This window comes from Apis cerana, linkage group LG13 (assembly GCF_029169275.1).
Source record: "Apis cerana isolate GH-2021 linkage group LG13, AcerK_1.0, whole genome shotgun sequence".
Classification (NCBI taxonomy): Eukaryota; Metazoa; Arthropoda; class Insecta; order Hymenoptera; family Apidae; genus Apis; species Apis cerana.
The window spans coordinates 3,175,611-3,196,256 of NC_083864.1; the positions used below are offsets into that span (position 1 = coordinate 3,175,611).

The window sequence follows — 20,646 nt, forward strand, 5'->3', positions numbered from 1 at the left end:
GCCGATTCAATCTCAAAATTTAACGACACGTCTGCGTCGTCTTCTCTTTCTTTTCTTTTTCTTCCTTTTGCCAAACTTGTATCAATCAATTTCAGGTCAAATCTTCACAGGAAAAAAGAAAGAACAATCGTTCGCCTTTAGAATGTTGCAAGTAACGTTATTCCACCCTGTAAAATATTTTCGTAAGATGAATTATATTTAAAATAAACCGTGCGCATATATTTATTTATCGAGACGTGGAAAAGATTTACAACGTGTATTCTACTCTTTAGCCAGCATCCCCCAGAAACAGTACCTTCGTAGTGTCTGAGAGGCCCTTGTCCTTCTAGGTCTTTTGGAGTGTTTGCGAATCAGGCCGCGACCCCGTCACGGTAGTCGTCAACTGTGGTAGTGGTTGCAAAGGGTTGCGCCGCGAAATTAGAACATTGCATTCGTGAGGGTCGTCGCTGTCTCGCTCCCGTGGCGGGGCATCAATAGGAATAATACGAGCAACTATGCGATGTTGTAGCTCGTGCATAGGTAGACGCGAGTGTAACGACCTTACACCCCCGCAGGTAGCGCGAGATCGATGGGCTCCAACCTCTCATCCACGGTTCCTACCGCGGGCCAACTGCCTTCGCTTGTCCCACTTTTCCACCTTACTTTACCACTACCACTACCGACGTAACTCTACTTTGATTCGCGCTTCTACCGCTTGCCAACTTATAAGCGAACTTATGTTGTTTATCCAGTTCTCGGAAACGAGTTTGTCCTTCTTATGGATATAATTGCGCGACAAATGAAAAGTAAGAATTAGGAGAGGATATTGAAGATCGAAAGTTAGGGAAAATAAAATAAACCGGTTAGTTGTTTAAAATATATTGTATACGTTTCTCATAATGATAATAGTACGTTTTTTTTTCCCCATGATTTTTCGATTAAATTTCATAATGATGAAAAATGATTAAAAATCGATCGATTTTATTGTTGTAAAATTTTACTTCCATCTATTTAACTATCTATTGTATTTCTATTTCTTGTTTTGCAGAGAATACGCTAGTATCGTGTATATCGTGTATATGTGTATACGGGTCAAACACTTCACTAAGAAAGCAAGTGCTCCAACAACAGAGTTATGTTTTCATAAACGTGATTATATATATATATATATTCGTATATATCGTACATATATATATATACGATCGTGATTATTGGAAAGATGAATTGGTTACGTGCATTCTATATAAACAATTACACGACGATCTATAAAATATATGTGTAAAAATTCATTTCATAAGAATTTCGCCTTATAAAATAGAACGTGCACTTTCTTTTTTTTTTTTTTTTTTATGAAAGATTTCTTCACAAAAATTTTAAGAAATGTGATTTTTTTTTTGTATACTTTTCTATAAGAGATAGTTAAAATTCAAAATAGATCGATATGAGAAATATTAAAAAGATTCTTACTCTAATTTTATAAATAGAAGAAGAATAAATTTACGATAAGATCGATGTTTTGAACTATCGAACGAAAGAAAATTCTATATCACCTAGGACTATTTTTCTCAAAGTCCTTCATATAATAGTACGAATTTATTATTTTATCAAGAAATTACCGCATGATACTAGACAAAATTCATAATTTAATTATTATTATTATTATTATTTTTTGTAATTTCTTGAAAAAAGTCCAATTAAACTACTTTAATTCGCTTTATAAGCTTTAAAAAATTATCACATACACGTTACAAAATTCCTTGATTGATAAAAATCTACATATCGAGGTCGAATATTAGATCGTTCTTAAATTGTGCTGTAACTTCATCCTTTACAGTCTCGGCTGTTTCGTTTATAATTTCTTCCTCGATACTTGATTTCCGTTTTAACGAAGAATGATTATTATTCGATCCCTCTCCAATTTCGATATTCGCAGTTTTTTGTTGCGCCACTTGTTTATCCTTATTAAGTATAGGTTTTATAGTCTCAGAGACTTCCGCATTTTTTTGATTTGCTTTGTACTTTTCACGTTCCTCCGTTTCGGAATTTTCGCTTTCGCTCATCCTACGCTCGTGAACACGTCTTTTATTTCGTAATTTTCGTTGATTCTTTTTACGTTGACCCAAAATACTGGAATTAGATCTAGAAATTAAACGAGAATCGATCAACTTTACCGTACTTGTATCATTATCAAAAAATTAACAAGATAAAAAAGAATATCAAAAATACCTGAACAATTGTCGCGATACTACATCGTTAAATCGTACTGTCTTTTTTAAACTGGAACAATCTGATTCAAGATTTAAATCTTGTGTCGAATCGTAATGGCAATCTACAGACGATGAAGCCATTCCATTTTCATCCGCACTTGATTCGGACACTGAACGTGAAAAATCATGATTGTGCCGTGATTTCAATATACTTTTCGAGTATGATCCTGTATTTATGCTATTACTTGTTAGTTCATCCCCACTGCTTTCTGAAACGGACCTAGTCTTTGGTAACGTACGACAAAGACTCGGTTGTTCTTCTATCGATCCTGTACTGTGTTGTTCGACTTCATCGTCAGAATCTAGATGTTTCGGAGTAATATTTATGACAACACCGTCTTCGTCAGCATGTACGTTGACTGTTCGATCCGTTTCCAAATTATCGTCTTCCTCTGCCTGTGTAAAATAACGGGAGGAAATAATCTTTATTTTCCATTCATATGTATATTTTATATTTCATATACCTACCAGTAATTCTTTTAATTGATTTTTGAAAGACGTAGCAGTAGGGAAATGTCTCTCTTCCATGAATTCTTCGTTCGTACCAACATAATATTGCGCTAAATTTTCCACGTCTTTTAACATAATGGTAAATACAACGTTATTATCCCACGGTTCAACCGTGAGCGAATCGGGATCTATGGAATTTTCGCTTATTTTTAAACACAACGAATAATGCTGTGGAAAGAAACCTGTTCCTATAGATGTTAGTAAAACGTGTATTCCTAAATTATTTTGTAAAATTTTATGGCGTATGGAATTCGGATCGACATTTTTTACATTTACAGTAATCGCTAATTGATTGTTATACATATTACAAATAAATGTTGGCAGTGAATACTTAATGCTAGGATCTAAAAACATGTCTATATTTTCTATGCTAGTCCGTAATGCTGTATCACTAGAATCCTCTATATTTTCACTTTCATACTCTATTTTGGTAGCTTCAAGCACTTTTTCACATTCTTCAACTAATTTAGACACAGAGTTGCTCTTCTGATTTTGATCAAGAGAATCTTCTGTAGAATCTTCCGACAATAACGGTACTGGACTACTACGATCACTATCAACTCCACTATCTTCTCTAGCATCAGATACCAGTACCACTGGTCGAATAACTGGTAGTGTTATTACAAGTTTTTTATATTTTGAATCAAATTTAGCATTACCCTTGTCTGCATTTACGCAATAAGGTAAAGGTAATTCTAATAAATATTTTGCAGGTTTTTCACTTTTCAAACTGAGAAAACGTTCTTGTACATCCAAGGAAGCATCAGATGCAGCTTTTAGTAAGGGTAGATCTATGTTAATGATTAATTTCTTAGGTACTGTAGCATTCATTTTTGCATTTCTGTTATTGCTAAAATCTTCGAGCTCTATATCAGATTGATGTTTTATGGAAAATTTTGGTGTCACATATTTGCTATTTATATCTTCAGTTTTATCTACTTTTTTATTATAATACTTGGTAGGTGGTGAACAACGCTTTGGCATTTCTTCTGCACATTTGAATTGTTGTTTCCTACTTTCATCATAACTAGCCATTAATTTTTGATAAATTTCTGGTTCTATGTCCAATTGCTTTTTAGCTGGTTCCTTTGATGGCTTTCTGATCACAGTAGGATGGCATATTCCTTTGTAAGATATCTTTGGAAATTTAAGATTTTTCCGGTCTAATTTAACCTGAATAAAAAATTAGAATAAAAAAATTACAAGAACGAATAATCGAGAAAACGAATAATCAAAACAATGGTTGACGATTCTTACCTTGAAATTATTTTCCACGCCATCGAGGGCTGTATTGTGAACAATTTCGCGGAATTGTGCATTTTTGGATGACAGATACATGGTGTCAGGATGAAAGACCACATCGAACACTTTACAACGTACATTCTTTTTGTCAAGGTCATCACGAGGAGGTGTCAACGTATAAGGAATAGACCATTGTAATCCACGATGACCTTGCTCGAAAGAAGGTTGACTGCTTGGTCGGTCAACGATGTTACTTTTGCTTATGTTTAGAAAACATTTTTTCTCTCCATTTACACTAGTTTTTATGACGTAACAAGGCTCGGGATGAACAAATGTAACGTCGACGCCCCGTTCCTTCTCTAATTGTGTGATTTCCTTTTCGTAGATCTTTCTATTTTCTGGATCAGTCACCTCCTCAGCGTATTCGATTAACAATTTACGAAATTCTTCCTTTTTCAGACACTCCGTTATATTTTTTAACTCTTCTTTGGTTACATCCAAATCTTCCCAATTTTTTCTATGTATATCGTACGCGTCCATCTTACGAAATACTGTTTACAAATAAACTTGTAGATAGGTAGAAAGATCGCGAACTCTTATACCACGTGGATAGTTGCGCCACTACGCCGGCCGGTTGAATAGCGGTCAAACATGGAACTTCGAGACGTCTAATGGCGTTCGCGCCATTTTTTCTATTTTAACTCTATTTTCTTAAATCCATCGATATATTTCTCTTCGATTTTCCCAAGATCGTTTCACGTTCCCCCCTCCCCCCTCTTCTTTTTCGTTACAGGAAAATATTAATGTCAATGCTAGGAAAAAAAGTCAAACTTGTTCGTAATCTTTGGATATTTTTAATTCTTAATTTTTTTATTTTTTTTTGGTTTCGGTTAAGATTCGGTCGAGTGGCACGAAAATTCGATGACAAATATCGAATAGCAAAGAAATAGCATCATCGTTCAATAATAAAAAATCGAGCTACCTTTCACTGCACCAGCTTCCCTACTATATGACTCCGTAGATGACTCCGCTATTATAAAATTGCAACGAGAAATAGAAATCTGAAGCGATAAATTTTCGTTTTAAACTTTGAACGAAAATAATTTATCATTTTATGTTAAGTCGGTTAGAATTTCATCTCGAAATTGTTGCTCGTTAAAATGTATAATTAATTACGCATAGAAAAGTTTTCCTTTCCGCAATTTCCAACTGTTGGTGGGAGTTTAGATGAAGATGTGGGGATTAAGCGGTACGAAGTCTCTGACCCACTGACATTCTCTTTAGTTACTTGGTAGACACAAACGTCGATAATTTGTGACTTTCAATACTTTCAATGTCCGTAATCAGGATTATTGGTAGAGTAATATTTAAGAAAAGAAGGTAACCACCTTCGGAAGGAACGAACGATCGATCGAATCTCATTTTGAGATGCGGTTTAATCGCGGCTTGGTAACTGGTGTCGCTGCTTGCTTGACAGTTTTCTTCATCATTTTAAATTTGAAGTCAACTATAGAGACTGTAAACAATTCGGGGATAAATATAAAAGAGCCTTACGTTGGGGAACAAAATATCCACAAGGATCAGGTAAATCCGGTATTGCAAATTCGAATACTACATTTAAAATTTAACCAAGTTTTCGATATAGTTCAACTCGAAAGCGAATTTTCTTTTCGAATGACGCACCGATCTAGTTTAGGCTGTGCATTGCAGTGAAAGTGCATCGGTGAAAGAACGTAATTATTGGAAAGTGATCTTTCTTCTTCTTCACGCATTTTATAAAATGCTTCTCACAAAATAAAAGAGGTCCACGATTGCAAGAGATATATTGCAGGCGTTCCTTTTCTCTCGTTTAATAACATATAAGTTGTTGAATTTATTAAATTAAACTATATCATTATACATTGTTGTACGATATGCAATTAATACGAGATTTGCTTTGTAGACGTATCGATATGTTACCCCCTCTCTCGCGGAATTAGCTGCTCGTGGAGCTTTGCCGAAGATGAATAAACATATTTTAATGTTGACTCGTGTACCCGACGCCGGAGCCGAACTCTTTGTCCTGTTGCTACAACGTTTGCAGGGTTACAATGCATTTAAGCATATACGATTACCACCTGGCGATCACGGCCTTCTATCAACTTTGCAAGAGGTAAAATTTAATGATAAAATACACGGGATGCTCTTCGTCGATTCGATCTTCTTTTTCTTCCTTTTCTTATCGTATACGAATATTAATCGCGATTAATTTCGATAATTTATTCGTGCGAACGAAATGAATGAATCATTAGTTGATTCATCGATCGCAGAATAGACCCTCGAAAAATTTAATCACAAAATGGTCGTTTGCACTCTTTGCACTCTCGGAGTCGGAGTCTGAGTTTTCAGTGTTGCAATCGAAGTTGTGCCACTTTCATCTTTCCAATTAAAGTAACCGGGCGGGAAATACTTATATGGAGCACGTTTATGGATGAATTCAGGAAGATAGCGCAACCGCGCGAAATACGATAGGAGAGTTAATAAATATGAAAAAATTATATATATATTTTTTTATCGGTTATTTTCGTTAATTTTCGACGAGGAGAAGACAGTTTTTATTTTTTTTGTAAATAATTTTAATATTTGTGCTATTTTATAGGAACTTTTAGTAGAAGAAATTACTAATATCATAAGACAGGAAGCGATTCCTTTAAGTTTCGACGGAGATGTCAGATTCTTAAACTTTTCAAAGTTCGGGCGAGAGTCTCCATCATTCATTTCCTTAGTAAGGAATCCTATAGGAGTACAAAATTTTCTGAGGTAAAGAAATCACGTTTCTTTCCTAGGATTTGTATAAATATTTCGCTAGAAATAATATTTGTACGGTACACTCAGTGTTGCGTAATAGCGTATCGGCGAGTAAATTTAAGCGTGCGTCGAATTTATGCCACTTTTTAGATATCACGAGAGACGAAGAAATATGCTGGAAAATAGAGCCATACCCATATTTTGCGGTCAAGATCCTCGATGCTCGTAAGTATTCGATTAATAACATTTTTTTTTTTTTCTAGCACATTTCGCTCTCTCGATCTTTCTCTGTGATCTTAATTATAGAGAAATAAATAACAAGTGGGCGTTACAACGGGCCAAAGCGAACGTCGTTGAATGGTATCCTGTTGTCGGAATATTGGAGTGCATGGAACAATCGATAGATTTACTGGAATACAAATTTCCATATTTCTTTCGAGGTGCTAAGCATAGTTACAAAAAAATTCGTAAGTAAATATAAGAAGCTGATAGAATTGCACATTATACGCGATATTATTAAATTTATCTTGATCCGTTTCATTCAGAATCGAAAAATAAACATTTTCCCGACCCCGAATTTATGTTAAATTCGCAAAAAGGCTATAATATTTTGTCTAAACTCTTCGAGGATGAAATAGAGTTTTATCAATGGTTGAAATTGCGACTTTTAAACGAAACATTGAAGAAGAAACGGTGATGAGGGCCAATATTCGTCGAGAAAGGAAATTTCGTCACGTTTGTCTCGAAGATACGTACCAAAGATAATTAATAATATTAAAGAAAATTTTCCTGAGAAAAAGGAATATGGTGAATGAATTATTTCTCTTTTCTATTTTTTTTTATTCAAATCTTATGAAATTAAATCTTCCATTATTTAGGATGCGTGTACAAAAAAATATTATTTTTCCATTGTTACAGCTTATAATTTATTCATTTTTTACATTCGTAAGTTTATCATAACAATAAGTATAATTATTTATACATGTAGGTATTTCAAGTCAAAGATATAATATTCGTGTTTTCAATAATTATAAGATATTGATGTTTAAAGTATTTTTAATAATATAATAATAAAAATATAATTCTTATATTTAATTAGAAATATAAGAATTTATGTTATCTTTTATTCATTTCTTTTTTTTTTATATATCAATAGACACAAAAAACGTAGAAAACGTTAGAAAACGTAAAGAAGAAAATTAATTTTCCTCAAGTATCGATCTTCAATTTATACGATACTTTGAACATAAAACATCTTATGATCCAGTTCAAGCAGTTATCTTTAATATCGTAATCATTTAAATGTATATAGCAATCTTTTAAACGTATCGGCCTTATTATATCACCGAGGATGAAAGTATTTTTTTTTTTTTTTTTTTTACTAAATATTTTAACGAAATGTATTTAGAATAAATACGAAAATGTACAAGGGAACATTAGAAAACGTACAATGATTATTTCCTGTTTACCGGTTGTTTATATAATATTAGCGGGATATCATGTAACGAAGCTCTTTATCATTTTATTTACACTTTCTTCAAAAATGCAAGATTTTCAATATTACAACTATCGTATGAAATATTAAAAAAAAAAGAAAAAAAAGAAAAAAAGAAAAACGAATAATTACCAGAATCGATACGATAGAACCGACAGAAAATTACTTCTTTGATGATACATTATTACAAGCAAAAGGACGTACATTTTTTTTTATAGCTTAATAGAACATATAAAAATATCATTTATTTGAGTAAAATTCGAAATGTTGTTATATAAAAATGCCGGTATCGTTATCAACGATGGTGTACAACGACGGTGATGTATGATTTCAAATTGAACGAAAAATAAAATTAAGGGGTGTCGGAAAGTGATTTCGACCATTTTATACGCATATCGCGCGTGCAGCAAAACATGGCAATCATGTTGATGTACAAATGAACGAGCAGCAACATGAGCCAAACGTGCCATCACTTTTTCTTCGCATCCTTTAATCCAGCTCCAGCGTTAAACTTAAAGAAAATTATATCTCCATCCTCGACGACGTAATTGCGTCCTTGCTGTCTATATTTTCCGGCAGCCTGTTATAAAGAAGAAGGAACAGGCATTGAAATAAATCCAACGCGTTTTGATTATTATCAACGAGGGATATGTACTCACCTTCACAGCAGCTTCCGATCCCTCGTTTTTAAAATCGTCAAATTTCATGACTTCAGCCATGATAAATCCTTTCTCAAAATCCGTGTGAATCTTTCCCGCGGCCTGTGGTGCTTTCGTACCCCTCTGAAAATATTGAAAGATATTTTTGAACAAAAGAATGCTCCCCGACAAAAGCTTAAAAGACTTCGCTCGTTACCTGGATCGTCCATGCCTTGACTTCGTCGTGGCCTGCCGTGAAGAAGTACTGCAATTGCAGTGCCTTGTATCCTTGAACGATGATCTTGTCGAGGGCGCTAGAATAAAATAGAAAAAATTTCGTAAAGTGAAACGTTGATAATTTTTTTAGCATGATAATGGAAAGAAGAAAAAGAAAAGAAAAAGAGAAGAAAAAGAGAAAAAAAGGGAAAAGGAAATAGATTCTTGGTTCAAAGAAGGGGTGGCCAAAAAACCAGGACCACGGAATATGATTGTCCCGAACCGAATATCGTCTAATGACAGGGTATAAGAAGGGAAGCCATCCTATTCTGCGAGCCCGACGAGACTTCCAGACTTCAGAGAATACACATAAAGCTGAACGACTTAATACCGCAATTTTATCACTCTAACTCTGTCCGAGAGACCTACTTCGGCGGCCCGGTCATCTGCGGTCTAGAAATAAAATCGCTGTATCTAGAGATCTTCCGTTTGTCCCCTGTGATTACCTGCGAGAAGAGAAACCTCGTCGTATACGATGATTTGCCAAGGGACCGGTCCAAAAATTTGGACCAAAAAAAATTTACAATTTACCAAACCATGATTATACGAGTAGTATTCATTGAATAGGAGGAACACTTAATAATTTTTCACCGCAAATAACGATCAAACGTTTCGTTTCATCCCCCTCCTCCCTCCCTCTTTCTTATCATTTTCCTTCTTTCGGACGGTCAATCGAAAAATTTACACGATCACTCGATCGAAATTTATGCACACGAACAACACGCACGCTTTTAACCTTATCCCGCCAATGACCCACTGAACCGGTTGATCCTCATTCCACTCTTCTCCGTGATATGTATGTATGTATGTGTGTGCGTGTGCCCGGGAGGGTAGGAGGGGTTTTTATGCAATTTTGCAAGAATTTGAATAGCCGTTCGTAAAAATATAATGCGCGAGGATGCCGCAGTTTTTATAGTAGTAACCCCTACTACGTGAAAGTAGGGCTGGTCTAGACGCTTAAAGCCCGAGCCCCTCGCTTGTTATTACCGTTAGTAGATAACTTGGTGCATAACTAAATATGGGAACCCGAGTTTCTTCCTCAGGTTTTCGGGTTTTCGGGGAGGGGGGTCAGGCGAAACGTTTAATTTTTTACGAACGTTCGCCCCTCCTCTCCTCTTTTACACTTGTGCACTTATTATTCCTCTCATTTACGTATCAAGCACGGATACAAATTCGTTTCTCTCCCAATTCCCGATTCACCTTGTGACCTTGTTCTCTTCTAAATATTTCCCGCGTTCCGCCTCGTTCATGTCGAGTAGTTTATTTTCAAACACGCCGCTGAACGGGATCAGAATGGCCCCCGGATCGTTCTTGTCGACCCACTCCTTGATTTTGATCAACCTGAAAATCGTTAATCACCGTTAATCACCGAACTCGGGACAAGTTGGATATAAATCGAGGAAGCAACGATACGAACGATAATATATAAACCGTTTACCATTTATTCTTTTTACGCACGTAATCCTTCTCGGACAGGTTGATCAAATAAATAACCGGCTTCGACGTGAGGAACAAATACTTGTTCAAAACCTCGATCTGGAAAATGTGGCGGAAAGGTGAGCGGACGTTTAATTATAATAGAAATGAAAAGCTAGATTGACTGACTCACATCGGTGGCACTCCAATCGGCAAATCTGATGTGCCTCTTCTCGTCAACCATCACACCTTTCACTTTCAACAACGTATCCTGCGCAGAGAAGGATCGATACACTCGGTATTTATACGATATTCACCGGATAGAAACGAAAGGATCAGGTGTTCGTCACCTGAAGTGGAATAATAATTTCCAACTGGATGGAGGATAACGATATATTTTGGAAGAGGAAGAGTGGCGGTGGTTTCGAAAAGTTTTTTGCGAACGAGGGAGAGAGGGAGAGAGATCGGAAATTCGATTGATTCGTTCTAAGAAGCAGCGTACCACCACCCTCTTAATTTCGCTCGACAAATTTTGGAGTTGTTTCTTATATAAAGCAATGCGTCTATATACATTATTATTCGATCACACTCACGTATTCGGGCTTGAGCTTCTTGTCGTTTCCTCGAACAACGAGTTTCTCCAATTTCTCGAGATGGCCGTTCAAGAATTCGATGTCTTTCAACCGCAACTCCTCGCTGATGATCTCGAGATCCCTGACGGGGTTCACGTCTCCCTCCACGTGGGTAACGTCGTCGTCATCGAACGCTCCTGCGTGAAAAATCGCGACATGAGGAGGAAGAAAATTCCTCAGAATCTACGTTCTCTCTGCGTTTTACTGTCGCGAGACAAAGTTCGTGACAGCCTCGACGACACGAGACAGGAGAGGAGAAAGAAAAAGAACGAAAGATTAATCATTAAAATCGCGTTCAACTTACGACAAAGATGGAAAATTCCGTCGCAAGCGTTGATGTGCGAGAGGAAACTGTTCCCCAGTCCTTGGCCCTCCGCTGCGCCCTTAACCAATCCGGCGATGTCCACGACGTTCAAGAAGGCCGGGACTTTGCTGTAAAGATTAAATTAAAAAAAGAAAAAGAAAAAGGAATATCATATTGGGATTTTCAACGGGGATAAGAAATTACACGGTTACGGTGCACGGTTTTTGAATTGGAAACGGGGAGAGGACAGCGACAACGAGTCGTATTTAAATGCTAATGCGAGTAGCATCATTAAACAATTAGCCTTTGAAGACGGGCGTGTTGGTAAAATGACCAAGAATGGGGAGGGGAGGGGAGGGTGTTAGAGATGGCTTTCATTAGGGATCGTTGAATCATCCGACACGTGACAAGCAGGATCGTGTGCAATGTCTCTCTCGCCGTTGCTCTTTGATCTCGACGCCGTTTTCGCATTTTAATCTCTCCGAATTAGCGGAATTGTGAACCGACACGTGTCCCACGGCAAACTCTCTCCATCGAACTCACTTTCGATAAACTAATTTTTTTTACTTGCTCAACTAAGTTTCGATTCCGCTTAGTTCGATCTCATCAACGATGATAAACGCCTTTCATTCGTGTAGCACAAGTTTCCATTATCAGTTTTTAAAGTAGAATTTTAATTATTCGAAATAAATATAAATATGTATTTCGTAAGTATCGGTTATACGTTTTCTATTCTGGAGATTTATAATCTTACCTCTTTTTTCAGAGTAGAAATATTAATTCAAATTCATATATATATATATAATTTATTATTACAAAGCGAGTTATGCGAGAGAGAGGCATGGAAAGTCGATAGATATTCGACTACGATGTGTCGCGAATTTTCTTGAATCTGCATTGCAGATCACGTACCGCTTTCACGTATCGTCCCCACCTTGCGAAAATAAAAGTATGGAAATGCGAACGATTATTCCAACTCGTTTCCCGTCGCGAGGGTGGATTTTGCGCGTGGATTCGTTGCCCTCGTTCGATAATACGGTGACTAATACGGTATCGGATCGTTGGAGTAGCGAGGATTTGTCCAACACGATATTTTACCACATCTACATACCTGGCCGGTTTGAAATAGTCGCACAGATAATCGAATCTCGTGTCAGGGACAGGTACGCGACGTGCTGAAAAATAAATGTCTGATTAAACGAACGAACGCCGTTTTAAAAAGAAGGGAAGAGAGGACGTGTGAATCGTCTATTTACAAAGTTTTATTATACAGATACAGAAGAGGCATTATACGTAAGCTTAATCTAAGTTGAAATGTAAATCGACGTCGTAGATGTTCATATTCGACTCCTGGTCGTTCTCGTCGAAGTCGACTAAAATTTGCGTAGGCGACGTCCGGCAGAACGAGACGTAGTTGGTGTCGCGTTTAGGATCGTGGGATATCACGGACAGCTGGCTCAACGTGTAACCGTAAGCGCGGGGTCTCCTGTGCTCGTTCACGCTGAGGAAAGGGTTCAGAATTTGCTTCATCATCCGGCTGGCGAGCTTCAATATCTTCTCGTAACCGTAAATCCTCTCGTTCACCGCTCTGTACAACTCCGTCTCCCTTGAAACGGGCGCGTTCTTCGCCTTCAAGTAGGTGCCGATAAAAATGGCGGCGGTGGCCGAGGGGGACATGCCCGGGAATTTCGGCCTGCTTACGGAAACTTGATTAATAGCGTCGATTATCAACGAGGCGACCGTCTGCTCGAGGAAGCCGAGATTCGGCAGCGACCTCGGGTCGATCGGGGCCAAAGTGCGGGTGAAATTGATGACGACGTCCGCGTACTTGTCGGGCTTTTCCATGAATTTATCGCGGCACGCATTCGAGCAGAACAGATACACGTTGTCCCTGTACAACACGCCTATGTCCAGTTTCCCTCGCACGACGTCCCGACTGGGCAGATGGTCCAGATACGTAACCGAGCACAACCCTTTCACTCGCAACCGTTTCACCCAGCACGGATGCTCCAGGTCGATCGTCTCCGTCAAGACGCGCGGACGCTCGCCGGGCAGCTGCTTCGTGCTCACAGGCGGAAGGTATCTCTCCGGATCCTGGACGAACTCGTCCATGTGCTCGGGGCAAACCCAGTACAAGTGCTCCCTGAATTGGACCGTCCCTCGGTGGTCGGGCACCTCGCTCCTCGTCAACGCGTCCTCGTGGTACAGGCAAAGGGGGCAATACGATCGGAAGCCGCTCTGCTTGCTCCTGAACTCGTAAGGGGATACGCTCATGTACCTGAGGCAGTGAACCTTCTCGTAGTCGCACTCGCGAAAGTATTTCCTGATCCCGAGGTATCTCGAGCACACGTTTTCGTCGGCGCGGGTCCACACGTGCCACATGCACCTGGTCGCGTCCACCTCGATCACGTTCTGGTTGAAACGTCTCAACCACCGCCGATAACCACCCTGATCGATCCGCCATACGTCGTAAAGGTGGGCCAGAAACCTCTTGGAGAACCTGGGCGGTTTGCTTATCTCGTCGTCCCCGTCCCGCGACAAGCAATCGAGCGAGAACTCGAGATCGGAGATCAGGTCGAGGATGACCATCGGCTGCATGCCGAGGTAGGTGAGCAGCTCGTACTCCTTTCGGCTCATCGGGAACCCGTCCAGCACGAAGCCCTGCGAGATTATGCTCGGGTCGATCGAGTACATCTCGATGGCCCGTTTCATCTGCTCCATGGGGGCCATTCTTCCCATACGCAGCTCCGATTCCACCAGCTCGGCCGATTCCACCAACGGGAAGTATTTTATGATGTAGCGTAGGGCGGAGCCACGGGTGATCACCTTCAAGTTGTATTTGTCGGCGAACCGCTGGGCGAGGGTCGTTTTCCCGCACTTAGGCGGCCCGATCACCGCGATTCGAAACTGTATGACGGGCGCGCAAGAGTCCTGCTCGAGGTACTTGTACGGATCCTTGAGGAACTCCTCCTGCGCTTCCTTGCCGCCGAGGAAGTAAACGTATTGCCGGTGTATGACCGGGTATATGTCCTCCGTGATCTCCAACGGCAAGAACATTTGGAGAGGGATCTGGTTACGGTGCAACTGGACCGGGCACCAACGGCCGAACGAGCTGAGGAAGTAGTAGCCGCAATCGAGCAGCGTGTCGGCCGTTTCCACGTCTATGCTCGATATTTGCTCGAGGGTGGACGCGGTGCGACGGGCGTACGGCTCGAGGATCTGCATCGCCTGGAGGAAAACGTCCCTCGGGCTTTTCTCAGCGTCGATCACGAAGTACGGTATCGACTCGTCGACCAAACTCTCCCTCACGGCGCTCACCCTCTCGGCCTCGCTGTCGTACTTCCTCGAGAACTCTTCCTCGATCCTTCCCTTCGCCGTCTCGAAATCTTCCCAGTCGGTGAACAACACAGGCTCAGGGTTCGTCTGATACCATATCTCCTCCAACTCGTACCTCCTCGACTCCATCTCCTCCTCCCCGTCGTATTCCTCCGGATCCAACATCTCGGCCTCCCTCGCCAACGTCTCCTCGACCCAGTCGTCCCTTCTTCTTTCGTAATGTTTCAGCTCCATCGCGTACCGCTCGCTCTCCACCTCCTTCTCCGCCTCCAAATTCTTCTCCCACGACGAGAACAACTCGCCCAACGTTCTCTGGGTCGCCGTCTCCTTGCCGCAGCGAAGCTCGAGCACCACCTCGGGCACCGCGTAGTGCTTCAACGCCGTCTCCACGTCCTGGGGACAGCTCGGGAACTGGTCGAGCACGAGCCCCGATTTATTGTACAACCCGTTAAAATAATCCAACAGGCACTCCCTGCGCATCCTGGGCGGCAGGTGGCCACCCTCGCTCCAGTAACGGCGGACGAGAGTCTGCACGATCCTCGGGTCGCTGTTGTACCTCTCGTCGTTCAGATCCTCCGGCAACTCGGCCGGCTCCAGCAGGCCGCCCCTGGTCATGATTATCGCGTCCTTGTCGGTGATCGGGGGCATCGCGCGCAGCCTCATGTAAGCGGTGAAGCAGTCGAAGTAATCCACGTGGACCAAGCCGCACTCTCGCGATATCGCGTCCGACAACGTGCTCCTCCCGCTCCCGGTCGGCCCGATCACGCTGACGCGGAGGGGCGGAACGGTGGACGGAGGTTTGCGCAGCGGCAGATTCAGCGCCCTCGGGTCGCGCAAGAATTCCTCGAGGGCTTCGCTTGTGGAGCAGTGGTATATCTTGTCCATGAAGATCGCGCCGAACTCTTCCTTCCCTTTCCAGAACACGTTGTACCTTATCAACGCGACGGGGCAGTAATCGGCCGTGTCGCCGAACCGAAGATTGGCCGCCTGTTTCGCATCCCCGACCACCTGCTTCCCCTCCCCCTCTTCCTCCTCCTCCTCCTCCTCCAGGTCCACGGTTACGTCGGCCATACCCACGTACTCGGCCAGAAATTTCTCCCTCTCCTTCTCCTCCTCGGTCATGAGCCTGGCCTTGTCCGTGTAACGATCCTTAATTCGTCGGATCGCGTGGGCGGATACGTCCGCGAGTTTTCCGACGTTGCAGGGGATCAAGGTCTGGCAGCTGTCGGCGACCATCTCCTCTATCGTCTTCCAGTCGAAATAAAATTGTTGCACGTGCCTTATGTATTCGAACAATCCCTCCACGTATTCCTCCTCGTCCTCGTCCTCCCTCCAGCGCCGATCCAACGCCTCCCCGTTTCTCCCCTCGAACATATCGCGCCACTTGGACGTGAGATGATCGTAAGGCTCCTCGTCGACCAGGAGAATCGCATCCTCGAACACGACGCCCGAGTCCCGTACCACGTTCCAAGAGTCGACGTTGGGATACATGCCGTCCACCACGTAACCACCGTCCCTCCACACGTCCTCGTCGATCCTCTCCCCGGGGATGGCTTTCACCCGTTCGACGATCGCGTCCGACTCGCTGCCGCTCGTCAGGTAGAAGCCGGCCTCGCGGCCCGGATCCGCGTCGAAGGGCGATCTCCTCGCCTCCTTCACGTTGATCACGGCCCCCCCCAGCTCTCGGGCCAACTCGCGGCAGAGCTCGGACTTGCCGGAGTAATCGGGCCCGAACACGACCACTTTGCAGGTCGGCCGTGGCTGGAACGGGTGCAGAAACGTTCGCGGATTCTCGAGGAACAGCTCGACCGCCTTGCTCGAAGAGAGGAAGAATATCTTGTTCATGAAACGCACGCTGTGCCTCGGATTCCCGCTCCTCGTCCTTCCTCTGGTCAGCTCGACCGGGCAGAGGAAATTCCAGGTGGACAGTCTCCAGGGGAACAACGGGGAGACGGTCTCCCTGTTGGCCAGGTCTCGATAAGCCTCCTCGTTCGACCTCCCCTCGAACTCGTCCCCGTGGAGGGGCGATTCCTCGTCGAGCGTCATCGCGTTTTCCACCATCCTCGTCGGGAGGATGACGCGTCGGATGGGCAGCGTGCGCAAACGGGCGCTGAGGGTGCGGAACATGAACGCGAGGGGCGAGCGGCCGTCCAGCCGGATCACGTTTTGAGGATTGTGCAACAAGATGCGTTTGTTGATCGCAGGCATCACCAATCGTTTGTACAATTCGCATTGGGCTTCCACGTTCGACGGCTCGTCCGACATTCGTCTCAGAAGATACTTGCCGTGGTCCTCGTCCAAGATCCGTTCCTCGTCCATCAACTCTTTGTACAACTCGTAGCTCGCGTTCATGTAATGCCTGGTTTTCTCGTGGTCGAACAACATTTGGATCTTGTCGGCCATGTCCAGGAAACTCGTGTCGATGATGCGGCCGATCAACGGATTCAGTCGGAAGTGATTCCGCTTCTTCACGTGGTCCACGTCCGGGCACATCAGGTAAATGATCAAAGTTGGTTTCAGCGGCCACCTCGAGAAGATGTCCTCGATCTGGCTCGAAGTGAACTCCTCGTAATTAGCTTCGACCACGCACCCACCCCTCGAGTCCCGAGTCTCTCCGCGCTCCACCATCCCCCCGCTACACGTCATTTCGAACGAGGGGTTGAAGTATCTCATGGTGTTGCTGTACGCGACACTGATCGCGGCCTCGTCCATGGGTAGATAGGAGGAGTAATCGAGCGTCTTGTTCGGGATGAGCGGCAGTCCTTCCACGATGTACCCTTTGTAGTGAACGTCCCGTCTGTTGAGACGGTTAATTATCAAGTTCATGATTATATCGGGGCCCACGTAACCGCCCAGCTTCAATATATTCGCCATCAATCGACCTTTCTCGCTACCCTCCTCGATCTCGAGTTTGATGAGGTAAACGGGGCAGATTAGAATGCACTTCCACGTGGTGGCGATCATGCTCGCAAGTTTCATAGTGTTCAGATCGGGTTTTCCAAGCATCACGAAGCAGGTCGGCTCCCTCTCGAGGTACTTCCTTCTCGTCTCCGTGGCCAGGTAGGGGTCCCGACTCGCGAACGGTTCCTCGGAGGGTGGGAAGTGCGGGAGCGTATTCTCGTGGTCGTCCGACAAGGTCGAGTCGAAGAATCTGGTGAACGGATTCGCGTCTTCGTGAAACGCGTAGTAATTGTTCGCTTTTGGATACAGGCGGGGCAGAGGTTTCGGCCATGTCGGGACGTACTCCTCGCGGGGATGGCCTTTGATGTGTTTAAAGTGACTTTTCTTCACGATGAACGATGCATCCGTGTCGAACTCGTCCGACTTCTTCTCCCGTTTCTTGCGCAAATGCACACCTTTGTCGCACATTTTTGACGGACGGCCGTCCTTTCATTTTTGAGGTTACTGAAAATTCTTCCCAGCAAAATTGTTCGAACAACGGACAAACGACGCACGATCATCGATCGAGATACAGGATTTTTCTCGTCGAAATTCAACGAAATTACGAATTAATGGGATAATTATTTAATCTAATCTCTCGTACAACAAAGCGTATGGATACTTATTTTCATTGGGATCGATGGTGCAGAAGGGGAAATTCTCAGCGGCCGCTTGGCTTTTCGTCAACACGTTGAAGAAGGTCGATTTCCCTACGTTAGGTATACCCACTATGCCAACTTTCAAATTGGTTCCCACACGGCCAATAAGCGGTTTCCGTTCCGGTTCCTCGATTTTCTTTGGCGCCATCCTAAGAAAAATAGAAATCTATCGTCATCCCTTTCGTCCTCCTCAACCCACTCCCCCAATTCGACCCATCCAAAGAAACGTCGATTCATCTTCTCGTATTCGACGTATTAACGCGTGGCTCTCGACAAACGGAAGAAAGAAAGAAAGAAAGAAAGGAGAAAAACGATATATCAATATTTGCATATACACGGCGCGCGTAAATGTAGAAATGAAAATGACTCGGCATTCGTTGGCTCGAGCGCCACGCCCTTCGTCGTCGATCCCAACCCTTGGAATCTTTAACACTTGCCCCCGGCCTTGGCGATGCTTGGAACGGAATCAAGGCAGAGAGGGCGAGTAAGTAAGCGTGGTGGTGGTGGTGGTGGATTCGAGTCGGGTCGAGTCGGCTTCTCAAACATCCGAGTCGCTCGGGGTGACTAATTATATTAATGCGGACGGCACATCAAGCGATTGCTGTATTTACCGCGAGATTGCCCCCCCTTCTTTCTCTCGATCCCATGGGCCGCGCCATATCAAAAGGATGGAAACAGGTACGAGACGACGCCTACGGGAGGCAAAGGGGGATGCGAAGAAGGGAGAGGCGATACGAAAGTGCCGCGGAGAGGAGGGAGGGGGGAGGTGGATACTCTCCTCGGCGAGTAAAGATGCGAGGGAGGAGGAATACGTCGGGTAAGGGGACCGACGATTACTGGGCACCAAAGCCGCGAATCACCGGCATCACGCCGGGAATCTGCAACCGCGCCTTAGGCCGCCAATCCGCCACCGACTTTGCCGCGATTCCTCTCTCTCTCTCTCTCTCCCTCTGTCGCCTTCTTTTCGTCCCACGATCGACCACCATTCGAACGGCCTTCCCCTTTTCCCCCTGTCTGAAACTCCGTTCCTCTGTCTTTGGGACTCTGTTTAACCGCGCCACCTTCCTCCTCGTCTCCCAGAAAATTTGCAAATTATATGGATAATGGAAGAGGGAGAGAGAGAGGGAGGGAGGGAGGGAGGGAGGGAGAGGAAAGGAGAGCCGTCCGTGATGCCGCTCTGACGATTGCTATTCGTTCGACGAGGCGCCGTCGCTCTTTTTTTTTTTCTTTATCTATCTCGCGATATTCGGTTCTATACCGGATCTATGACTCCGTGTTTTTTTATCGATCGATACGATGGAAATTGTATCGGTCGGTTTGAACACTCGGTAAATTCGGATAAATTTCGAAAGTTAAAAATTTAAAAGAGCCGCCAATTCTAACGGTACTGGACTGGACGTATTGGGGGAGCTTCAGGCTCGAGGCGCAACATTGCACGGTGCTGCCTCGTAACACTAGCCTCTCGAACCAGCCGCGAGATGCACACCAGAACTTAACCTTACTTTGGCTGGGAGAACGAGTTATTTATAGATTGCTAACTTTAACAATTTTCGAGTGCACGTTTTTTATGATTCTCACCACACACTTGAACCATTTCCCCGTATCGGGGATTCGTATGAACGTTTCTATCAGCGCAACGGGCATTGCATCATTTTTGCATCATGCGCGTTACGTTACCTGTCCCTTCGTACGAAAATTATATGGGAAATTTCTTATAGTATAGCACTATTTTCACGCACGATTCGTGCAATTGGACGATCAAACGTCGATTAAATACCTTGTATATCCTTCTTTACGGTTTCTAAGTAAATATCACCGTACAACGCGTGGCAAAGAAAGGAACACAGCACTACACTGACGTCACACGTTCGACCGGCCTTCAGTCGCGAATAATAGGGAACTGTATTACCAGTCGAGAGCTTCTTCGATCGAATGGAAGAGAGAGAGAGAAACAGAGACAGAGAGAGAGAGAGAGAGAGAGACAGAGAGAGAGAAAGAAAGAGAAAACGAGAAGCAGGCTAGATGGATTATTAAAAAGAAACGCGCAATCGAGTATTCTTATTTATTCGAACTGCCTCGAATAACAACAATATGGTCAATTTTATCGTTCAATTTTTCGTATTGCCATTTTCATTCTTTAGTTTTGCTTTGTAATTTTTGCGAAA

General features: G+C 43.2%; 3 protein-coding genes across 3 annotated transcripts; 1 reads left to right on the forward strand and 2 right to left on the reverse strand.

Annotated features, from left to right (window-relative positions):
* Positions 1 to 842: 842 nt before the first annotated feature.
* Positions 843 to 4,592, reverse strand: LOC108002668 (protein kintoun). Its single transcript, XM_017064474.3, has 4 exons — positions 4,014 to 4,592; positions 2,715 to 3,929; positions 2,206 to 2,642; positions 843 to 2,118 (listed from the first exon to the last, which is right to left on the reverse strand). The coding sequence occupies exons 1-4, from the start codon at positions 4,536 to 4,538 to the stop codon at positions 1,752 to 1,754; spliced, it is 2,544 nt and encodes an 847-aa protein (XP_016919963.1). The 5' UTR covers positions 4,539 to 4,592; the 3' UTR covers positions 843 to 1,751.
* Positions 4,593 to 5,213: 621 nt separating this feature from the next.
* On the forward strand, positions 5,214 to 8,401 carry LOC108002623 (uronyl 2-sulfotransferase-like). The gene is made up of 6 exons (XM_017064405.3): positions 5,214 to 5,582; positions 5,941 to 6,150; positions 6,637 to 6,797; positions 6,936 to 7,010; positions 7,092 to 7,252; positions 7,331 to 8,401. Exons 1-6 carry the CDS (start codon positions 5,427 to 5,429, stop codon positions 7,480 to 7,482), a joined length of 915 nt encoding a protein of 304 aa, XP_016919894.2. The 5' UTR covers positions 5,214 to 5,426; the 3' UTR covers positions 7,483 to 8,401.
* LOC107997151 (obg-like ATPase 1) lies at positions 7,687 to 20,396 on the reverse strand. The gene is made up of 11 exons (XM_017055581.3): positions 20,259 to 20,396; positions 18,449 to 18,630; positions 12,658 to 12,718; positions 11,547 to 11,674; positions 11,204 to 11,379; positions 10,804 to 10,881; positions 10,633 to 10,730; positions 10,395 to 10,535; positions 9,136 to 9,232; positions 8,940 to 9,062; positions 7,687 to 8,860 (listed from the first exon to the last, which is right to left on the reverse strand). The coding sequence occupies exons 2-11, from the start codon at positions 18,627 to 18,629 to the stop codon at positions 8,750 to 8,752; spliced, it is 1,194 nt and encodes a 397-aa protein (XP_016911070.1). The 5' UTR covers position 18,630; positions 20,259 to 20,396; the 3' UTR covers positions 7,687 to 8,749.
* Between the last annotated feature and the right edge of the window lie 250 nt (positions 20,397 to 20,646).